Raw genomic sequence first — 23,937 nt, forward strand, 5'->3', positions numbered from 1 at the left:
CACATTTCAAGCAGCGCTGCTCGCTCCCCGGCAGCACCACGCGCCCAGCCCTGCTCTGCAATAAATGCTTGGAGCAATTTACTGTGCTCATCTGAGGCTCACAGGAGTATTCCCGATGCCTGGACCGTAGTTCTTATTTGGCAAATGATTTTATTATAAACTGGTATCATAGCGAATCCATTTTCTTTAAAGGGTTTCTGCTGCTGTTTAATGGACTGTCAGTATAATTTAGATTTCATCTATTTAAACTCATTCAAGCCTGGCTCCTGATTGTACAATAAATGGAACATATTTCTATTCAACAAAATTAATGACAGTTAATTGTAGTCTGCAGTCCCCAGCTTCATAAAGGCAGGAGCTACAGCCCCTCTCATGCCACAACAAAAGCAAAGGGGCTGTAGGTGCTGGGCCACCAGCTCAGTCATGGGGACCCTCCCACCTGAGAATGGGCTTTTCTTCCTCCCAGCACATGAGAAAAGTGGAAGGGAACCATTAACAGCACAGTCCCCATATCAAACCGCACCACTACGACAAGCCATTGTGTTCCAGTTCTCCCTGCTAAGTGTAAGATTCCAGTTTTACAAAGAAAAAAAGAAAAAGCATCTTTTCCAACTTCTTAACAGATCTCAAAGAAAAAAAAAAACCCGTGCCAGAACTTCAAGGTTTACAGCAGATACATATTCATCACATAGCTATTTTTACACTTCAGTTCTGGCATGCCCACCTCTCTCAGCTGGTAAAGCTGTCAGAATAAATAGGAGGCAGCACCTGGAAGGCTGACAAGCACCCGAGCCATGTCAGACAGGAGCCAGTCACTGTCAAGGAGCGAGCCAAATCCCTGTGCTTCCATCCCACTGACACTCTGCAACCCAAATAGCACCGAGCTGCTTATCACAAAGCTCTTCCTCCCCCTCCCTCCGTTTACTCTGTTACAAAACTGGCTGGTTGTCTGATAAAGCTGGTGGGGGGTTTTCCAGATTAAAACAACTATGTCAGCAATTTCCTCAGTTATAACAATGCCAAACATGCAGGGAACAATTCGCAGGACATTGAGCCAGGAGTGAAACAAAGCTCTGGAATTCAGAGGTCTGAACTGCTGCTGCTCTGCAGGCAGGTGGTGGATGGAGAGGCAGCAGGAGGGCATCTTTGTCCCACTGGATCCCCAGTGATACAATAGAGAAGGATGCAGTCTGCTGATACCTGGCTCTCCCAGCAGCATCGTTTCACCTTCCATTACCTCTCATCAGCTCCTCTTGCTGAGGTGTGGTTTACACAGCTACTGATGTCACTGCAGAAACAGATCCTCATCAATCCTTTTAATCCCCGCAGATCCCTTTAAATGTTCCTACACAGCGTTGTCCTGGTCCACAGGTGACACACCAAATCACCTGCTTCCCAAACCAGCCCAGACCTCTGCCCAGCTCTGCTTCCCCAGTGCAGAGTAACAATACAACAGCAATGGCACCAACAGAGCCCTTAGGTGCACTTAGGGAGCACAGCTCAACACCCAGCCTCAATTCACTCCATGCAACAAGAGTGACTTTCTTACTGCGACAAGAACAAGGTGAGAACTGCCAGGCAAATTAAAACCAGAGATGTGAAAGGAATTGGAAAGGAGGTTGTGGAAACAGAGGGGACAGATGGGGACATGGGCCAGCAGCTTTCAGGGCAGGTCCATGTGAGTGCCAACACAGCCAAGGAGATTAATTGCACAGTGTCATCTCTAAGCTCTGCTCAGATTTAGATGCATGGTTTAAAGCTATGCATATGTTCGTTATGTCTGTGCAAATTAATAAGAGCAGTATTTGCACGGTAACACGGCAGCACAGCCTGTTTGAAAGGATCTTGATGATCTATTTATTTACTGTTCCCTGTTACTCACATACAGGTGCCGAGCTTAGCACAAAGAAAATCAAGCGCTGGATGAACTGCTGCACAGCAGACAGAGGAACATTGCAACCAAGGGCTTCATGGGTACAAAGCACAGACCTCCAGCACTCCTGATCACATCAGAGCATTTAAGAGACAGAATCAGACAAATGGAAAAGATTTTCTTTCCCTGAAGCCCTGGAGATGTAAGCAGCAGACAGGTATCCATCCCACACACACCTCTAACATCCAGCTTCCTAATCCTTGCTGGGTGAGTCCTGTTGACTTGAATTCTCTTAATCTCTCTCAAATTGTACATAATTTATATCCTTAGTATATACTGTACATCACCCTTTACAGAACCTCCTAGCCAGAAGATGTAAGATTTTCACCTACTACGCTTCTTTTAGAATATATACTATGCAATGAAGTGCGAATTCAGAAGCTCGTTCCTGTTAGGAAGTTATGTTTTAAATTAAAGTATTAAAAACCTCAAGCAGGTCCATTATGGTCTCATCCTTGCTCACACCCCTCCAGCACTGCACTAACATTCATCCATAGGAGACCTAAGTATCTCAGAGTCAGAATCACTCACGTGGAAAGGACCTCCCCCCCTATGTTTCCTGCTATGTCTGTACATGGCCCTTTCTCTTCTGAACAGATTATTGTGTAAGGAAACAATAAATGCTATCTGCTCCTTCCTTCCATAGCTCTCCTGCAATGGTGTAAGCTGTGCTTCCTGCTGCCCTGCAGATACACCTCCAGCCATGTGTCGCTGCATCAGTGGCACACAGAGCCCTGCAGCCCCGAACAAAGCACTAATTCTCCTCCAATCCGCTCCAGAATGAAATTGAGAGCACTGTGATTTTCCATCTTAATTTGACGCCAAGTCTTTCTGCGGTGAAAGCCAGCATATCGCATTGTACTGCTGGGCCCACACAACAGCTGTTCCTAACATACTCGTATTTTTCATCCTCTGACACTGAAAATAAGATTGCTCCAAAGCTGATCCTTAGGCAGGCTTCCTATTGCTACTGCTCAGGCAACAGATACCACCCAGCTACAAGCCCTGCACTTCAGGGCACTTCCTTCAGCCTCACCTGGATAGAGCATTTCACCCACTTACATTACCCACACAATGACATTCTGGTACTTGAGACACGCTGTGCCTCATAGAAAAAAATCAGACAAGCTTTTACCTCTCTAGTTTCCATGGATTTTATTTGGAATTCATCTGATTTGCTCCAGCAGCATTACTACACCAACAGCAATCGTCTGACAAAGAGCAATATAAAGCCAGCAGAGCCCCTAAGCCAGCACTCTGAACAGTACAGTCCAAAACAACATCCCTCATGGTGAAACAGACAACTGCAATTAACTACTAAAACACAGCACAAATGAACATGGGGACATCAAAAAACAAGGAATACAACCAGGTGAATAATCTCTATTTTACTTTCAGGAAGGAATTAGCTGGCAACAGCCACAGGTTACACCTTGAATCCTTATATATGAGTCTGAAAACCTCATGTGAACCATGCAGCAATTGAATGGCACGTCCAAGATATGCAGAGTGTAATATAAGCTTCTCACTGCTGTCCTCACACCCAGACACCTGCTGACACTGGTGGCTTTGCTCAGTACACACATTGCTGTGCACAGGCATTAGCTATATTAGCTATTATATATTAGGAATTGGGAGGGAGAATGAATGAGATAATGGGTGTGAGATCTTAACTCACCTGATTTACTCTACAAGGAGAAGAGATGAGGATCTCAACAAACAAAATGGATTTGTAGAACAACTTAGAAGTGGGGGGGAAGATGCCACCTCATCCATCCTCCAGCTCAGATCACATCTAGTTTCAATCTCAGACCAAGGTGCACAGTGCATAGTCCAGCTCAATTTAAAACAGGCTTCCCATATGAAACAAAGTTAATGGAGTAGAAAGTGAAAAAGGTGGTTCATTCTTAAAGGAAAGCTCACAACCATTTCAACAAATGGGATACTACAAGATGTATCTGTAAAGTTTTGCATATGGATCCATAATAGTCTCCAATGGAAACGTGGCAACCTCCCCCATACAACCACAACCTGGAGCAGGAGCACAGCACACGCTGCAGCCAGCTAAGTGCTATAGCTAAGTGCACAACTAGCTGCAAAACAAACACAGCACAGAACTTCTTACCTCCAGGCCTGTATACAACGTCATCCTCCGTGATGAAGGACGTGATTTCACCGTTGTCTGTTCTCTCATACCGGGATTTCTTCTTGGGTGGTTTCTTTTTGCTTTTCTTTGTGGACTCCTCCGTGGTGGCACTGTTGTTGTCATTGTCCTCATCTTCGCTGTGGTCACTCTCTGCATAATTCTTGGCACCTCCTTCCAACGTGCAGCTCCGTCGAGGACGCGAGTTCTCGCTCTCCCTCACCTTATCTCTTTTGTCTCGCTCCTTGTCCCGGTCTCTATCCCTGTCCTTCTCTTTGTCTTTGTCTTTTTCTTTGTCCGCTGTCATGATTCGCCACGTGCCTTCTTCTGTCCTCTCACGGCTGGGCCTCCGTGAAAGGTAGACAGTGAGCCTGGGCTTCAGTCTTCTGAATTTCTCACTCAAATCCAGGAAAAATTCAACCACTCCAACAACCCCAGCGTTTTAAAAAGGTTCTTGAAGGAGGAAAGGGGGAAGAAAGAGGGAAAAAAGCCAATGTTAATATTCGCCATTCTCTCATATTTGAAAATACCCATTAAAACAAAAGGAACCCACGCCCCAAAGTTATTTAGTACAGAAAAATCCAACGCTGCAAATACAAGATGGTCCTTTGAAGCACTTGTGGAAACAACAGCTTCACCCACCTTCCCAAAACCAGAGCGAGTGGTTTTACAACCAAGCTGCAACCCAAAGAGCACAGCAATGAATGAACTGAAAGGAAACCACAGCACTTAGAAAACTTGCTTCTCCACATATCATGCTTGCTTTACAGCTAACAGAAGACAGGAAGGTGGATTTTACATGCCACCAGCTTCACACACTCAGTTTCCTGCTGGGGAATAGGACGGGAAGAGATAATCCAATGCTTTTACCTCCTTGATCATTTAATCAATACTCTTTGCATCAACTGCGTTATTTTTTCCTTCAGTGTGAGCCTACAGTAAGCAAACCTGTATTAACTGTTGCAAGAGAACTGGCAAGCCTTGTCCTATGGGCCAGGATCCCCATAGCAAAGCCAAGAGCACAGAGGAGCTGCCCACCCAGCTCCCCCACTGCAGGCCAAACAGCACCAGCCCTATGCAGCCACATCCCATTACTCTTTGTACTCAAAATGGAGTCCAAACGCCCTCCCTGTTGCTCAGATCAAAATGACCATGACTGCATTCTACACGCTACACCTCACAGCAACAGCTAGCAGCGCTTTCAGTCTCCAGAGAGGCTTCTAGCAGCTGAGACATCCATCTTCCCATGGTCATCGATACAGGGTAAGAGCTGGGAAACCCATCATGAGAACAAAAAACAAACTATGAACAAGCAAAGAAGTGCTCAAAACACTTCACACCTCTTCAGAAATGATACCCGATACTCTCTACAAGAGAATGCCAATGCAGTGAGTCACATAAGCCATGTCATACAACCAGTTTGTCATCCCACTGCCTCTATTGCTCTTCCAAAGAGGTCAGGCTGCTATCCTAAAGCAGAGTTCGGTCCCATCTTACACTGCAGATTCCATATCATTCATAAAAATACAGCAGCTCTAACTCGAATTTGTGTACTAAGTGTGTACCAACCCCATCCAACACACAGCTCCCCAGGATGCCACACTACCACTGTGAGCAGGAATAGCTGCACTGAGCACAAGGCTACAGCACCTCCAGCACAAAACACGGGGCCTAAAGGGGCTGAATGGCCTCATGTGAAGTGTCTGGAAGCACAATGAGGAAAGTAAAGGACTACTTTGATTTTGAAGGAGGCAATGAAGCTGTGTATTTGAAGCCTACTATGTAATCCAGGCCCTGCCGACTATTGCTTCCAGCAATGAAAACAACCACAGAGACAAATTGCTGTTACTGATACAGTTCAGGCTGGAGCTTGAATCTCTCGGGCATTTCCTGAATGAACCAATCATCCAGGTAAGAAACGATTCTATTTGCTTTCCTCCTCACAGCAGCTGCCATCGTTCTGCTAACACACAGGGGAACCCAGAGCAGCTCCAGGAGAGACGGCCACAATGAACCTGTCAATTGCCAGGGAGGTTGCAGGGATAGCGATAGCAACAGTCCATAGAGACTCAATAAGAAATGTCTTCCATTTCTAGAGGCTATGAAACTCCTCAATAGCAAGCCTGAGGATTTGTCACTTCCTCTCCCCAACCCCTTCACTGTTGTTACAACATAATTAGAGAGCAAATAATCATTTATTTGGAATGAAAACAAATTACTTCCCCCGGGCTATGTAAAATTCCAAGCAGTGCTGTCTCAACCCATTGGACAGCAGGTCTCTCTTGGAGACTAGAAACTATAGGATACCCCACAAGTTTCATTCAGTGGCCTCCAGGGATGGGTAAGAGCCAGATACTTGGGGCTGCAGCTCTTATGGACCCAACTTCTGTGTTAGGAACAACAGCAAGGCACTGAATCCTAGCAAAGACAAGTTGTCCCTTCAGAGCCTTTCCTGCTGCTTGTTACAATCCTCATCCTCACCCTATAGAGCTGCACTCTCCAGTTATTAAAACTAGAATGCTGTTTACAGATTGATTTGGGGAGAACATAAACAACAGAAGGAAGAGAAGAGTCGCGGTGCCAGTCCTTTTGTTCTCACTGACACCAAGAATGAGGGAGAAATAAACCCAGAGCTGATGGTAACTGACAGCTCATTCATCCGTATTAATTCAGCTGCATCTTGAAACATCCTGAGGTCTCTCTCGGAGTCTTGAAATCTCAAGGAACCAGGAGGAGCTGTGCAAAGAATCTGAACGAGCAGCCAGAACTGCACTGCAAGCTGCTCCTGCTCATCTTGGTTCTGAAAGCAGATTTTAGCTTTACAGAGTGAAGCACGCATTAGGATGCCAGAAGAGCAAAGAAAAGCTTCTCTCAGCTAGCACTAATTAAGCCACAGAAAATAATCATCTTTCATTCAAGCATTGACCCAAACATGTTTTGAAGATTCCTAGATGTATTTTGCCCCTCCAGTTTAACATAGTCCATATACAGCCCCAAATCACTGCACAGCATTACTGGGAAGCTCTGAGAATCATGGCTGGCTGTGGGCACTGAGCTGCTGACCACTGGCAGCTCCATGGTTATTTCATGTCTGCCCCTGGAAACCATTACTGGAGCCAACGCATTGCAGCTCTCTGCATGTTAATACCAGCTAAGAGGTTTAAATACCTGAAGAGTTGGGTTTTAAACATCATGTGAAAGTGAGTCCAACAGAAACGCCATGAGGCCAGAACAGGGAGGTGAAGAACCAGGCACAGGAACCAAAAACATGCACACAGCTCTGCCTTCCTACCATCCCACCCCTGAGGACAGAGCTCATTAACAGCACCGCAGGCTGACCTCCCTGCTGAGGCATGCGGTTTAACCTTTCTGCTCCAGAAAAGGCTCAGAGCATCTGTTATCAGCTTTCCCCCGCATTCTTCCCCTATCTTCTATTTGCTGTTGAAAACGGGAGCTGCGGGCATTCAGGTGACCAAGTATTTTGGGAGCTCATAATGCAGTCAGCAATGAGCTCATTCTCTTCTTGCTTTTCTCTCCATCCCAAAACAACTATAAAATGACTCACTTAGCAGTGGCCTTCCCCATCTCCTTGGCTGAGCTTGGAGTTTGCAGCACAAACACAGCTCTGGAACACTTGGCCCAGAGATAAGAGATAAGAACATCTACACTTCTGGGCAGTTTTACACATTGGCTTCTATAAATGTAATGCAATCTTAGATTAACCCGGGGAGAAATGAGAGCTGTTTAAGAGCAGCTACATGCAAGTCAATAGTCTTAGAAGTTTCTGTACAACCAACAACACTTCCCTAGATAAGTTAGCCAGAGTTGCAAGCTCCTCAAAACCCCTCAGGTGATTTCAGAGGGTGCTTTAATGGCCTCTCCAGTTGTAATTAGTGGGAGGGAGCAAACAAGGAGCAAGAGACAGTAAACACAACGCCAGGGATTACTTCCTTGTCTCTGAAGCCAGGCAGGCTCACATAAACGATTACCACAATACAAGGCTGAAGAACACAGAGCAGCAGTCCCATAGCATCACTTGCAAACAAAGTTAAGACTTGTTAAAGCGTTCCTATAGTGCAACACAGCTCCCTGCTGCCATGGGCTGTGGGGGAGGAAGGCCCATGGGGCAGCACAGAGCTGCTATATGGGGAGCATCGCATTACCTGGAGCTGAGACAACACCTGCACTAGGAGGTTGCTTACCAATGTTTAAAAAACAAAGTGAACAATTCTGCCGTGACACACGTTTATTTTTTAGTATGATGGTTTTATTGGCCACAGTGACGTGCTTGCCCTTTTACACAAGCCTTTCATCTTCTAGAAAGCCTCAAAAATATCTTCATTTAAAGCACTCAAACTAAAACTAGATTGGGTTATTTAGGGGAAAGCCTTTCTTGGAGCAGCAAACAAAGGCCTAAGTCCTGCTCTTCAGCCACATTAGCCGTTTCATTCAGCTACATGTAACTGTTGACTTCAATTACCCCAAAAATAGAAGAATAAGTGCAGGGTGGGCTCCTGGGCTGGGCTGAGCAACCAGACAGGGCCACAAACACAAAGCCATCATTAAAGCTGAAGCCACACCATCAAATTTCACAACACTGGAAAGGCAAAGAAACGCTGCTCTTCTAGCCTTACAACAAGGACAAGACAGTGCAAAGTTAACAAAGGGCAATGGACTTTCACAAGGCCTAGTTTTGTCGTCTGCTGCATTAACATGCTTTCACATGAGCAGTAATAGGAGCAAAGCCTTTGATTTCAGAGCTGGGTCTCGCTTCCTTGGAGCAGCAGCTCGCTCCGAGTGACAGAGCAGGCAGCAGAGCTGTCCTCCAAAGCCTCTCCCCAACACAGAAGCCCTGTTGTAATCAGGAGATTAAGTGTGCTTATTCGTGTGTGAAATACTGACTTGATCTCTGTCTCACATTAGAGGCTGTCTACAGCAACCGGTCAGCAGATTCTTCATAATTTCCTAATGCTTCGCAACTGCAATGTATTAAATTACATCTCGCTTCCTTTATTGCATTTACAGAATACAGTTAACAAGTGCCAGTATTTAAAGCAGTAAAACCTCACTGGTGGCAGCGTGATGCGTGGTGCTCACTCTATCTCTGGGCAGAGGGGTATCATTCCAAGAGCAAACACTGCAGTGCAATAGATGTGGGTACATAAAGCAGACACCAAAGCACACCTTCAGTCCAACCTGCAGCACAGCTCATGGTCTCTCTGTATCCCGTGCTGAAGATTATCCCATGTCCCTGACTTTATCTTCTTGCCTCTCCCAATAGCAAGGACTTGAATCACCCCATAAGATTAAGGCACGTTTCCCTCATTCAACGCACAACGTTGTGCAATTGCCATTATTTCACTTGAATCAGAGGGGCAGTTTCCTCCCACACCATCATCGGCTGCGGCTGAGCGTTGAAGATAACAAATGGTGGTGAGCAGCTCGTTAGGAAAGAGCCCATCTCCTTATGTTGTAAGATTTTAGCACCAGACAGGAACCACAGAAATCCCACAGACCATCTTAACTAACAACAAAGGAAATGAGCAGACGTAGCTGGTCTTAACATGGGACCATCCAGCACAACAGATGAGCAAACAGAAAACACCGTCTATGGCCATTTTCAGATTATAAATCTAAATCTCTACCTACTTATAAACCCCTACTGCAGCTCTCCCTGTCCAGCTTCCACAGCACACATGAACACCATCTATTTATCCCATGGAATCCAATACAACTTCTCACCTTGCAATCCAGCGGATGGCTTTTCCCTCTGGTCTCATTCACTTCTCTCACAGTCAGTGAGCCAGCTTCCCTTTCTTTTTTTTAAGCCTTAAAATACCTCCACCCTATGTAGCATTAAATGTAACACAGAAATCCACTTACACTATAACCATGTTACAGCTCTCGGGCCACTGATTCCCCCATCAGCTCTGAAGCACCCCCAATTCAGAGCAATGCCCTTCCCAACCTCCTGCAGCCTTTCCCCACCCCATGAAGAATTGCATCAGCAACCTGCTGACCGCTGCTAATAAATCCCACTGAAAAGCTGTTCATAACCAGCTGCGTTTTTCATGAGAAAAGGGAAGAAATGCTTCAAATGATTAGTCTGCCTCTAATCTGAACCAAGAGGAAGTGTTTTAAGGCTGCATGAAATAACTTCTGACTTCGGTCACGCTTTAGACATTAAATTCTACTTCCAGTACTCTCAGTGCAGACTCTTAACTATTGTATGACTGAAGTGATGGCATCTAATGTAACAGGATGAGGCAATATAGCTGGATTAATGTATTTAGGTCTGATCTTGTAAGCTGCTGAGCACGGTGATTTGCAAAATTAGACCATAAACCATTAAGTGTCGAACAAGTGATGCAAAGCATTATTAAGCCGCACAAGAAGCACTCTGGCCTCGTTCACATTGCAGCTCCACCACCCCCAGCAGCAGACCTGGGGCACACACTGCCTTCCATATCCATGCTCCCAGACATCCCCACCCTTCCATACTTCTATCACATCAATGAGCACCCAGCAGCCCCAGGGGAGAGCTCAGAAGCTGCCTGGCAAGCTGAGGAGTTCCCTCCTGCAACCCCAGCCCAGCCAGGAGCTGCTTCCCAGCACAGCAGGAGTCGAGGCACCCCAAAGTCAGGGCCCAATTACACCCAGCACATCAGCCTGTTGTCCCCAGCAGTCCTGCAGCCTCTCCCTTGAGATAACTTATACAGCTTAGGTGAGATTTATTACCCACTGACGAGCTCTTAACGTATGCTGAATTATGATCCGGCCTCTGAATCACAATGAACTTTGGTATGAGCAGGTATTTCCAAATGCAACTGCACTGAATAAGGAATACGAAACAAGTTTTCCAGCACAGTGTTTTAGTATCAAATCGCATTGCTAAGCCATGAGAGAACAAGGGAACCTCCTACAAAAGACATACAGTTTTGAATGGAGCAAGTCTGGCCTGGCTGGAGTTTCATCAAGCTCTAAGTTATCCATGAGAGCAATGCAAAAAACACATTGTGGATTCTCATGCTTAATGCTTTCAATGGCTATCTCAGCTGGGTCAGCAGCACTCAGCACCTTAATAATAACACAACGCACCTCTCTGCAGCAACAGCAGCACATACAGCTGGAAAGAGAACAGACCCAAGGTGAAGGATTACCAAACGTCACAGAAACCCATCCAAACAGATGGCATCATTTGGTTGGGTTTTTGTAAATGCTCTTTAGCATTTACAGCTGGAAGTGACAAATACCCAACGTGCTTTGAATATGCAAATGGGAGGAACAACACGCAAAGAGGACAATGTAATTTCTTTTAAAGACAGGCAGTCATAATGTTGAAACAGACTGCAACCAATTTTCATACACTATTCATAATTACTTTATTACGCTGTGAAAGGGTAATCAGTTTCCAAATGATCTAATAACCTTGGGCTGCTCTTAACTCTTTTATATCAGTCTTAACTACAAACACAGGCTAGGTCTCCAGCTCGAAGGCAATTACAATGATCTAATATTAAACATGCAGGGTAGTGATGTTCTTCCTCTCGTGCTCTCACACAAACCAGCATACGAGATTACCTAAGAGCATTCAATTAATAAGCAGGAACTGCTATATAGAAAAATCCATTCCCGGCTCTAATCTCAAAGGAATAGCTTTATTATCGGGAAAGGGAAATCTGATTTTTGGCTCCTTTGTTAGATTTCAATAGGAAATGGAGCAAATACAGTATGTTTTGACTGCCTGTAACAAGGGAGTTCTATGGGGGATCTGTCACTGTGGCAGACCTAAGGACGGGGGCTTTCTTCCACACTATTAGTGCCTGAGTTGTGCTGACTTGTGCCACGGCTCAGCCGTTTTCAGTGTGTGATTTAACTACATGCCATGGCCACGTCCCATCAGTAGGCATTGATTCAACCAATAACCCTCTGAGCACAGCAAAGCACAGCTCCCTGTATTGCCAGGCCCTGCTGTAAGTGCACTTGGGGAGGGCACTGGCAGCCACGGAGCTTCCAAGGGCAGAGGAAGTGGCATGTTGGTTCTATCAGAGGTAAACAGATTAATTGCACCGGGTGATTAGATTAGGAGGCTGAAACCTCCACGATGGGGAATGAAGGAAACCTGAAGCTCCAACATCATGTTTGTATTACTGCTATCATTTTACTGCCCAGATAAACGAGCAGCGACAGAGCAATGAGTTACACTGCCACTGCAATGACTGATCCCTGCACTTCCTCCAGTCCCTACCAGCCACCAAAACAGCCCTCAGCCTTCTAAACAAGCTCAGCACACCCACACAACCCAACGTCCCATCTATGCAATGCCCTTCACTCTAAACAAGCAGAACATAAGCTTATCAGACCCCAGATGCCGCAGAAACACTTACTGTGTATTAACAGGATCTCAGCTTTATCTCAAAACCAAGTCATTTTGATCTCACTAAGCAAGTCCAAGAAGAAAACAGCGCTGAAAGCAAAGCACGCGGGGTTTTGCATGTCTCAAGATTCAAGAAGATTTATCTCGTGCTTTTGCTAACATCAGGAAAAAGCGTATTTCTAAAACACATGATTAGAATCACAGGCAAATGTACACACCACAACCAAGTTCTATTCCAGTAGCAAAGCCTTCATGCAGTCACAAAGGCCTTTTCTTGGCATAACTTGAAAATAAGTCCTAAAGAAAGCCAGCTGGCTTTAATTATTTACATTTGTCAGCGCTGTTTGTTCACACCTCGCATCCAAGGGTCAGAAACTCCAATCACCACCCCAGGCAAAGCTCACTATAAATATTACTTTTGTCCTCTCTTCTGGAAAGAATTCCAGCTTTGTTATAATAGTTTAAGTACAGAAAACAGGTATCCCTCTGATCCATTTATAGAGCTTTCATAAACAAAGCTAATTAGCTTATAGGAAGCTTCTCGTGGTGCCTATCCTCTGTTACTTAACCCAGCCTGACACATCAATAGCTGTTCTGTGTTCCCATAAATCACCTTACTGAGCACAGCCTTATGCCACAGGTTATAACACAACTTCTGCTTCCTGAGCACCTGAGCTGCTTCTGCTTTCTGCTGCTGCACTCGACTGAACCGCACTTGTGACTTGTTTAACTAACAGCAGCGGGTCAGAGAGAAGTTGTGCTCATAAACCAGCTGCCCCTGGCCCTACAGCAGGGATAGCGATGGCCAGCAGAGATTCAGGCCAACAGCTGGGGCCTGTAACAAGCCCAGCCACCACACTTAATCCGTTCATCTGTCAGAGGCCAGACTAATGCTGCAAAGAAACATCCTTAATTTGAAAATCCCTTGGGGGAAAAACAGCCTTTCGTGTACCATGATCATCAACACGTATCTATTCCTGCACCCTCTGTCTTCCTAATTGCTTTGGGTTTGTTTGTAAACCAGTCAGCAGATCTCAGGTGGAACACCACGTTAGCAGCACGTACCAACAGACAGCAGAAACACTGTTTTTTTTTTGCTGTTTCCCAATCCCATTTAATTCCTCCTGGAGCATACACGGCATCAGCAAAACTTCTATCTGCTTAAGGAGACCCAGGAGCAAAGAAACAGCAGCGCACACACTGACCTAACAGCCATGGGCAGCCCTATGAAGCTGTGTGCTCAGTGAAGGGCACCATCCTTGCCCCAAACAGCTGCTTTCTGCAGCTACAAACCCCAACCATCCCCATCAACATCAGTCAGTAGGTGCCCTCATCAGTGAGGGATTTCTGGACCAGAAATGTGCTGATTTGCAGCCAGCCTGACCTGGTAGGGATGTGCCCTCTGTTCACCTGCTGCACCTGACCCATTCAATCTGCATTTCAGCAGCAGGAAGACTAATCTCAGGTGCCAACATGGAACAGCTTTGTTTCTATAGAGCTTTTCTAAAGGTGTTGAACACAACAACCCTCTAAGTTGCTCTAAGGTCCATCCCTGTGTCCCTAACCACTCACACCAGGAAATTAAAGTCCCACCTTGTCACCTCTACATGAAGAAGAGCTGAGACACAGAGAGAACCCTCACAACCTGCAGTGAGGATTCAACCCTTCAGACAGGCAATGCAGGCACAACAGCTGCGTGCAGCACTGTGGTAATCACAATTAAGGACTCATCTACTTCACATAGAAGCGACTCACCCAAGCACAACAGAACCAAGGGCCACAGCAACAGAGCTGCAGGGGGACTGGAAGCACAGCAGCGGCTATTTGAAGTAAGACAAAGCACTATCAACTCTAACACACGCACACAAAGGAAGCGGGAGGATACATGACGTCAGCCCGAGCCTCAATTCATAAATCCCGACCGCAAGAAAAGATAAATTCTTCATTGCCTTGCTCTGGAAAGCTGCTCACACGCAGCCTGAGCTTCACCATGAGACACAGCAACCAGGAGGGGGGCAATGGTGGAACCCTCCCAGCACGGCCACATCCAACAGCTCGCTGCCACCTTCTGCTGCTCCCACTGAGCTCGATAAAAATAGTTGAAACGCTGCTAAATTACAGGGCTGGAAACACAAATAAGGGCTTTTTAAAACGCTGCTCCCACACGCTTTCTCAACTTGCTGCTAAGCGCCTGAAATGTCTGTCTTGTGATATTTACTAGGCTCTCTAAGTCCTGAAATACGCCGTCGTCTGTAAGAACAAAAAACATACTGACAAAAAAAAACACGCCGAGCTGGCTGCACGGCTGGAACTAATTGCCTGCAGATTAATGGCTTTACATCGGCATAGCGCTGCTCTGTCTGCTGGGCTTTAAGTCCTGTTTACTTCCAGCTCTCAGCTCCCTAAAGAAACGCTGCTGGAGCACAGTGGATATCTGAGTGTCCCCTGCCATCTCACCTTGGGCTCCAACCAGGCCCGGGTGCCCTCGCAGGGCAGCGCTGTGGGCACACAGCCCCATGGGGAGCTCAGGCTGTTCTGTGTGGGGTGAACGTGCCGGCCCCACATCATCCCTCCTTCTCCTTCGAGTAAGAAATTAAACACAGCACAATCATTTAGCTTGGCCCGTTTATACAACGCAGAAGTGAAGCCAAAGGATCCACACGCAACTCCTCGTGCCACCCTCACCCACCGAGTTGACCCAACTTTCCCCATAGGGAAAATAAAACAAGGCTCGGACCGCAGCACGGCCCCAAATGGAAGGAGCCCCGTCGGTACCGCCGTGTCCCGGCACTCACCCGCTGGCGGTGATCGCGGAGCCGACGAGCAGCGGGCGCGGCCGGCGAACAAAAGGAGGCCCCTCCGCCGGCCGCCCGGCGTGCAGGCAGCTGGGCCGGGCGAGGAGAAGCGGCGGAACGAGCCTCGTCCCCCCGGACCCGCCGCCACCACCCGCCCGGCAGCGGCAGGAGGCGGGCACGGAGCGCGGCCCGGCGGGCGGCGAGGGGGAAAACACGGAGCGGAGCGAGGCTCGGCCTCGGACCCTCCGAACCGCACTCAATGCGGGGACGGCCGGGAGCTGGGTCGGAAGGAGGGAGCGGTTCTGCTGCCCTCCCACCGCCTGGATTCATCTGCTCGGCAAAACCCGTTCGCTTAATTGGGCCTTTCTGGTTTTTAATAGAGAGCGTTTACCTGCGGCCGTGCGGCACGGCACGTAAGGTGAACTGACACGCTGCACAGCGAATACAAGAGAAGAACTTACCATTAATCACAGCTGGAGCCCGGCCTGCTCCAAATCAGCTCCAACACCAAGTTGCTCTGTGAGAGCTGCAGACCTGCCCGGGCTGAAATCCAAGCCTTGGGTCAGCACAAAGCAACCACGCGGCATCTATCCTCACTGCAATTTCCTCATCAAATGTGGCTTGACATCTGGCAAGGCACTGAGATGAACCGAGTGCTGGAGGAAGTATCGGCTTCCCATGACTTCCAAAATTGCTTCCCAGCAGAAAGTTCATTCAGGCCAAGTTCCGTTTATTTGCAAAAATACCGTTTAGGACAGAACCACAACGAACCACTGCTCCGAGGAGACAAAATATTGGCAAAGTGCAATCAAAATACATCAACCTGTAGAGTTGGTGTATGCCAGCATCCATCACTGCCATGGGGAGCAACACCAGGGCAAAGAGCTCCACAAACACCAGCCTGCAGCTCACTGGGGCCACCCAGCTCACTGGTTCAAAGCAGGTTCAAGTGCTTGCACACACTGTACCAAAGCAATAAAGTAACTTCAATTCATTTTAAGAGCATGCGGAGACGCAATTGTGACAAGTGCTTTCTAAAAGCTGATACTACATCACTTCCCAGCTCAGGCGAGCAACAAGTGTCACGCATTAAACCCCTGCTAAGCCAAACCTATTTTTAAAAGGAGACTTAACGCCGCTCTCAGCTTCACATAAATCAAGCTCTCCCTTCAGGTTTGGCAACGGGGTGGAAAGAAGAGGAACAGGTTCAAGGAGAACCAACTAACAACAACACGCTGCCACATTTTCTTAACGGTTCCAGATCTCCCCAATGGAATCTGTATTCTTTCAGGACCAGGAACCGTCAGCGTTCTGTTCTAAGCCTCTATTCATGCAGCACCAAACACATCCCACTGAAATGAAGCAGTTCTTGCTGTATTGTGCATTTCATGACTCAAAAGCCCCAATTTCCACTCCGTACTTACACGGCACTCGTATTTCAGAAGGCCTCCAATCCACCTGCGAGCCTTTAGGAATCAGCACTAAAATCCACCCCCAGGTGAGTGCTGGGGGCAGGAGGACCCCACCGACACAGCCACAGCACCATCTAAACCCAACGGCCCCAACTGCTGCTCCAACTGCCACCAGCCACCCCTGGGCAGCCAGTACCACCTCCAGGCCCCACTCTTGGTTCATCAGGAGCAAAGCACTGACATCCCTTTGAAAAACAAAGCTGGGTAGAACTCACTGCCTGCCCATACAACTGCTTGTTATTAGGTTGCTTTGTGTTTGTTCTCAGAGCATCTAGAACCTGTGATCCAGCCCAAGGAGGGCTGATGGTACAGTCAGCACATCACCTCAGCTGCAGAGTGGTGATAGAGACTTCAAGGACATGAAGGGAGCCCTGCAGAACTCCGCTCCGCATGCCTGAAAGAAATCTGCTGGGTTATTTTTATACAGCATCTTGGATGCACGCAGCGTTTCTGTCACAGTAGGGAAGAGAGAAAACAAAAGTTGCTCCCCCAGGGAGCTGTGAAGGCTGCTAAAGTAATTTCACATGCTGGAAATCTCCGGATTTCACAGAAAGACCAAACTGAGGAAGTGTTGAGGAAAAAAATGAAAAAATAAACAGTTGTTGTGGAGCCCACTAGGAGCTCTTTGTGATCTCAAGTCCCCACACAATTAAGTGAGCGTTCAGAGCACTGCCAGCCCGCAGCCTCCCCCCTCCTAATGCCAAGAAGACGAGCTCCTAAGGCAGGCACTATGTGGGGAATGGAGCGCCCTGCCCGTCCTGCTCAGCACAGGGGCACATCTCAAGCACCAGGTCCAACCCTGGCCTGCCAGCACGAGGGGAATGGGCAATAGGAAGGGTCCAAAGAGCCCTGAGGGTGTACACAAGGCTGGAGCATCTACCAGGACAGCTGGGAGCTGGGGCTGCTCTGCATGGGGAAAAGGAACCAAGGTGGGGGATCTCACCTGTGTCTAGGAACACTTAGAGGAGGGGGAAAAGGAACAGGGTCAGGACATGGGCACAGACTGGAGCACAGAATACCCCCAGAATACATCCTCACTGTGCTGGTGACCAAGCCTTGGCACAGGCTGCCTGGAGAGGTGCTGGGATCCTGCGGCTTCAAAGAAAAAGATGAACACAAGGAAGGAGCAGCGGACAGCCTTTTCCATTCACATTTTAAGCTGACTCTGGGACAGTGCTCCAAAGTAGCTGCAAGTCCAGGAGGAGGAAAGCCAGCATGCTCACTATGGGAAGAGCTGAGCGAGAAGTGATGAAAGGTCACAGGGATGACCGAGGAAAGGAGCTCGGCGACTTGGCAGGATGTTAACAACAAAAGCTTTCATGTACTTTATCTAAGTATGTAAGTACAAAACGTAATCAATTCAGTCGGGATACTGTGACCATGCTGCTAGAGAACAAGGAGTGAGACAAGCAACTTGAAACCCGGCTACAGCTCTGCACAGCAGGAAACCAAAACAAGGCACACACTGAAGCAGAAAAAAGTTCACATCTGTCAGAAAATCCCTGCCCTGGAAAATGCCAGATTGCAGAATGATGCTGAGTAAAGCAAAGATATCATAACAAAACCCAATCCTGCCCACCAGATTGTGGCCTGAATACAGTAATACCTCAACCTGCCCAGCAGCTCCTTCAATTTAACCCTAAGGTGATGTTAGAAGGTATTAAAGCACAAAGGATACGTTTGCTAAAAGCCACAATATTAACATGTGGAAATGTAATACGTAGATTAAAGAAAGTAATTAAATGTTGATTATCATAAGAACCAACAGGACGAAACCTTCAGTAGGTAGCAGTGCTGTGGGCTGTACAATAACCCCATGGCAGGGGTATGCAGCTCCAGCACAGAAGGGAAGGAAGAAGCAAGCAAACATTTTCTCAGCTCTATCAAAGCAGCTGTATAACAATGGAAGCTTGCCCATTCTTCCCTCCAGTTTCAACTAAAAGTTACTTTGGGAATGGAAAATTTGATACCTCTATCAACAGCCCGTGGTATGTTTAAACTATTATAACACAAAGCATGCTCAGACTCACAAGCGAAAGGAAATGACTGCCAAATGCTTCCTTTACAACCTCTCCAGAATAAGACAGATTCTTTACTGAGAGACTTTCTCAGCACACCACAAATAGCAGCCATGAGCACACAGACAATCCAGGCTGTGGATTTACATGCTCTCACTGCAGATATATAAGACATGGCCACAGCTCCCCATGTTTTGCATATAAACATCACTTTTACATACAAAAGCATCAGAAATTTAATAGTAAGCAAACAGTAAGCACAGGATGTGACCATAGCTATAACAACCTTTCCCTCCAGACACACACATACAGCCTATAAACAGGAAGTTTAACAGTGTGAAACCACATCAGTCCAGTTCTGTTAGAGGGGAAGAAACCCTTTGGTTCCCAAATCTAGGGGACAAGATAGTAGGTATGGCAGTAACTCAGGTTCTGTTCCACACAGCCCTGCAATGTGGAATGATATGACGGTGCTGAGTTCATTCTTGTTCTCATTCCCCTCCACAAACTCATCTCTAAGAGCCAAGAAGAGGCCGGTTTCCATCCCATAGATCAAAACCCAATTCTTTCTCCAATGCACGTGCACCCAAGTAAAGCCTAATTGAAGTACATGGAGGTAAGAATCAGCACGTGCCCATCTTCTCTGTGCTACAGCATCTTGTCATAGGGAAGAAGACCTTCTGTCCTACTGAGAACATCCCTCTACACTTAGTAGCACTTTGGAAAGGAATTTACAACTGTGCAGCTCATGGAGCACCGTGAGCTCCCTTACATCATGCACATTACATCAGCAGCTTGCTGGACTCAATGTACTGAAATAGGAACATCTCACACACAGCAGGCTTCAATGGAACAAAAGGCAGCAGAGGGTTTGGATCGCCTTTATCAGCCAATTAGCAAGCAAAAAGGCCTTTCCAAATTATTTGCAGGATGTTTTCCATGCGATAGATGAAGAGGTGGCAATGAGTTAAGCACGCTTTACACTGGCTTGTTAAACACCCACCGCTGCAAACAGAGCCTGCTGTAAATGTTAATGTACATCAGCTCTGTGCTACTTGTCAAAACAAGGCACGTTTTTCCTCCCAGCACTGAACACAAGGGCTCAAAACGTTGCTCAAATGAGTCTGTTTGACTCCCAGCTTCTTCCATGCAAAGAACACGTAGTCTGACCACCCAGCTGCAAACAAGCAGGCAAACAAGCAATTTGGAGGGAGGTTGGTACAACAGGTAAGTGAGAGCTATCTGCATAATAAAGCACATGCAGAAATCTGCAAACATCAAAGTACCCCCCTATAAACTCCAAATTGTGTTCCAGAAATGACACCTCTGATTAAATCAACTGCCTGCAGATTGCAAATGAAGCTCGAATCGAAATGCACGCGCGTGTACCTATCAAAAGGAGCTTCCATAAAACAAACATTCACTTAAGAAAATATTTACGTGTCCTACATCAAACTTGCATGAAAAGCAAACGTGCCTGGACAAAAAGAGAGCTTCACATGATGGGATACGGTTTTCTAGAGTAATAATGAACGAGCAGCTTCACAGGCCCTTCATCGAGGCATAAGAAACCTCTTACAACAAGAAGGGATCCAAAGCCATCCCTGACCATCGCTGCTTCAATCAGGTCAGGCTGCAGCATGCCACCTAGTGTCAGACTGCTTACACGAGTGGTGCCAATTCAATTCACCCAGAGCAACAAAACCACTGTGCAATGGGCATGGAAATGCTGAGGAGCACAGGCAGGTCCCCTGACATGAGATATTAGAGGTGTTCTCTGTTTGGCCTATGGGCCATTATTTCATTCTGTTCCGAGCATCACGTCTATCCTTTCATTAGGTTAGCTACAGAACTGCTGAATTTTAATGCTAGTGGTTTATCAGCACCAAGGATACACGTACACCTCCCGAGTTCATTAATAATCCATTAAGATGCCTTGTATTAGAGCGTGGCAGGCAACTTCCTCATGAAATGAAATCTGTTTCTTTGCCTTTTAAGATCTAAATGTGCCAAAGGTGGCATTATCGAGATGTGAACACGATTCAAAAGCTACACTTGCTGCTTCAATTTCCCTAACAAGCCATTAGGCAATCACAGAACACGCACTCTGTTATCCATTTCTTCCCTGTTTGTAACCACCAGTTGATGCTTTAGAATGGAAGCGTTCAAACACCCAGGACGTGTACCTGTCTGTAACACAGGTGAGGGGAAGGGTGAGTTCCCCCCATATCAATGGCTGACAATGAGCCAGAACAGAACATGCAGGTGTCACAGTGCTGCTGTGGTTCCCTTCTACAGCCTCCTCGATAAAATCCATACATTGGAACAACAATTACCAGCTGTGCAAGAGATGTATTTTGTCCACTGCAGTCTGCTCATGTCGATGAGGTCAGCAGAAAGCCTGGCGGTGCCGTATGACTCCATCCCTGCAGCACACAGTGCCTTGCACAGCACCCTCGATGATGAAACTCATAATTAGATCTCATTTTTGGCAGTTCACTCAGCCTGAAGAGCCATACAACTGAGGGAGGGCTCTTAGAAATCAAGCAGCTCCTAAGAATACCACTGCATCCGTTTCAGATTAAAGCCTTCAAAGCCTCCATCCATCTACCCAAAGGCAGGAAGCACCGCGCTCTGCTCTTCAGTTTCAGCCCTTTGGCTGCTGGTGATTTTTCTCTTTTTTCCTCCTTTTTTTTTTTAAATAACCTTTAAGATTGCTCTCTGTTGATTAAACCATTTTCATGCTTCAATGAGTTTGATTCCTATTAGTTCAGACTGCAGAGAGCGCATTGATTTTTACTATAGCCAGGATCAAGAGCAGTAACAGCTTTGCAAATTAAGCAACTGCTCACAACGTTAACTAGGAAAATACATCCAGGGCAATAACACACAAGCGTCCAGAGCACCCTTTTGTACCAGCAAATGCAAGCAAACAAGCTTATAACAACTTTAACCTTAACACTTGAGAAAGGAGGCAATCCATGCACTGCAGCCTGCTCAGATCCTGTTAGCTCTGCTGATAAGGAGCCAGAACACTGAGAAAGGCTCAAAACTACCAACAGCTCTGAATTACCATCATCACACCATCCGAATCACCACCCTGGGCTTCAGCCCACTAAACAGACATAACTGGAGTTCTCTGCTCTCATCTTGAAGCTTTTTCACACACAGATCTATGCAGTTCTTGTTACAGCCTTTCACAGAGCCGCACTGTAAATCAAATGTTTTATTCCACAGCCTGCAGCTATTCCCACATTTAATAACTGACATGGGAGACAAGTTTTAATCTTCCATCAGCCTGAAACAATTACTATCCTCAAAACCGCTCCAGTTGCAAGTAAAAAATTACCAGTTCTGCATTACCTGAATGAATATTCAAAGGAAACATTTTCTTTTCCATAGGACACATGCAAAGTGCTCTCAGTACGACACCACCCAGCATTGCCTTGCTTTGGTACCTGGATGGCCAAGCACTCCCAGCAGTCACACCTGACCTGACCTGCAATATTTCATCTCTTATCCAAGAAAGGAAATATATATATATATATATAATACGGAAAACCAAACCGCCATCCAGTTTGAGCCACTCAAACCTTTTATTTATGCTCTATAAAAGCCCCAATAGCGCCCGCTGCCCCCCCGGCCTCTCATCATATGTAAGTGGAGGCGGAGCGCTGTAAGCACAGCACGGAGCGCACAGCGCCCTCTGCAGGCGGACCGAACTCGCAGCAGCTTAATCCATATTAAGGGAAGATACCGACATCCTCGGCTTAAAAGATGCTGAATTTTTCATGGGATGTGCCTATTCATTTGCTGCATCTCGGCAGCTCATCTGAAAACACGCTCCTGTTTGCAGACAAAACCATCACATCACCTGCTGACAGGTATCAGAAAGAGGCCATTCCAAAAGGCACGTCCTGTTCTGTACCCTATATAAGGACCTCAGCAGCATTACAGCCTTGAGTGATGCAGGTGTCCATGTCCTAAGCTAACAGCAAGAAGCAGATCCTCCCCTTCCCAACCTCACTCTGGCAGCAGCTCCAGCAGTGTCCCTCATTGAGCTCTCGGTTACATCAGGGAACACTGAGATGTCAGCAGGAAAAAGAAGAAATCTTTGCCCAAAATCTGCTTTGACAAAACAAGCTGCCTCCTGCAATGAAGATACCAAGCTATTCAGAAGATCACTACGCCTCTCGCTTCAAAGGTGGCTGAACTCACGTTGAATAAAGATTATGTTTTGTTTTCACACCTAATGAAGCGATGAGGGAAGCTGCTGCTGCCTGGGCTCATTGCATCAGCCTGGGGATGAAGGGGCCATCCCTTAGTCCTTCAATATCAGCCACAACTCCAAGCTTGTCTCGCAGCCACACAAATGCCAGTTTTTAATTACTATTTTTAAGTAGAAGATCCGAAGGCGTAAGACATTAGTTACTTAATTAAAAATCCACTTAGTTATTAAACTACTATTAGAAGGCCCAATTGAATCTCAAATGAGGATAAGTTACTGTTGTGTGAAATACATCATTAAATCCTTGCTCATTGATTAGAAAGGATTTGCTCAAAGCAGGTACATGCAAAAGATAACACCGGTACAAGAGAGGAGCCCTGCAGACAGCATCTGACAAGTAACTGCTTATCAGTGCATGATTCTATGTCCTATTCCATCCAAACCTGAGTCCAGGGTAGAAGAGGGACACGACAAAGAACAGACCATAGAATTTAATGATGTCTTTGTGTTTTAGTACTACAAATCAAGCGGATCCTGCTAGACGCTCAGCTGCTGGCTGTGGGCACTGAGTTCCCTGCTGCAAGCCATTTCTAGGGGGCTGCAAAAGCAATCTCAGCTCATAAGCACGGCTCATAACCCCCTGCTCCGTCCTGCGGTCTGAGGAGCACATCATCTGTGGCAGAAAAGCAGGTAAACACACAAGGTCGTGCTCTTGAGCTTTACTCACATATCTCATACAGCAGACACATCTTCTGTTTCAGAACAATCTATGATTATCCTTCTAATCTTTCTTTGAAGAGGATATTCATCCTCTATCTAAAGGGATTCAGAAAGATCTCCTGAAAACCCTGCTTTTAGGTGCAGGCGGCAACTGTGAGGGCTGGAAGAATTCAGGGCTATCTTCAAACAGCCATTTCCTTGAAAATAAATCACAGGAGAAATGAGGAGTTAAAGCAAGGTGAGGCTTTTTG

The 23,937-nt window shown here is 46.6% G+C and overlaps 1 protein-coding gene across 4 annotated transcripts in view; it reads right to left on the bottom strand.

Moving 5' to 3' along the window:
* RERE (arginine-glutamic acid dipeptide repeats) overlaps window positions 1–23,937 on the bottom strand; it is a 143,050-nt gene that overhangs the window by 99,495 nt on the left and 19,618 nt on the right. For 2 of the 4 annotated variants that reach the window (XM_015882641.2, XM_015882638.2), the window contains exon 2: window positions 4,059–4,529. In XM_015882641.2, the coding sequence (XP_015738127.1) occupies window positions 4,059–4,383 (325 nt within the window). In that variant the 5' untranslated portion in view covers window positions 4,384–4,529. Of the gene's footprint in view, window positions 1–4,058; window positions 4,530–15,248; window positions 15,397–16,672; window positions 16,798–23,937 lie in introns of those variants that run through there. The other 2 variants (XM_015882639.2, XM_015882640.2) reach the window with 2 other exon arrangements.

This window comes from Coturnix japonica, chromosome 21 (assembly GCF_001577835.2).
Source record: "Coturnix japonica isolate 7356 chromosome 21, Coturnix japonica 2.1, whole genome shotgun sequence".
NCBI lineage: Eukaryota > Metazoa > Chordata > Aves > Galliformes > Phasianidae > Coturnix > Coturnix japonica.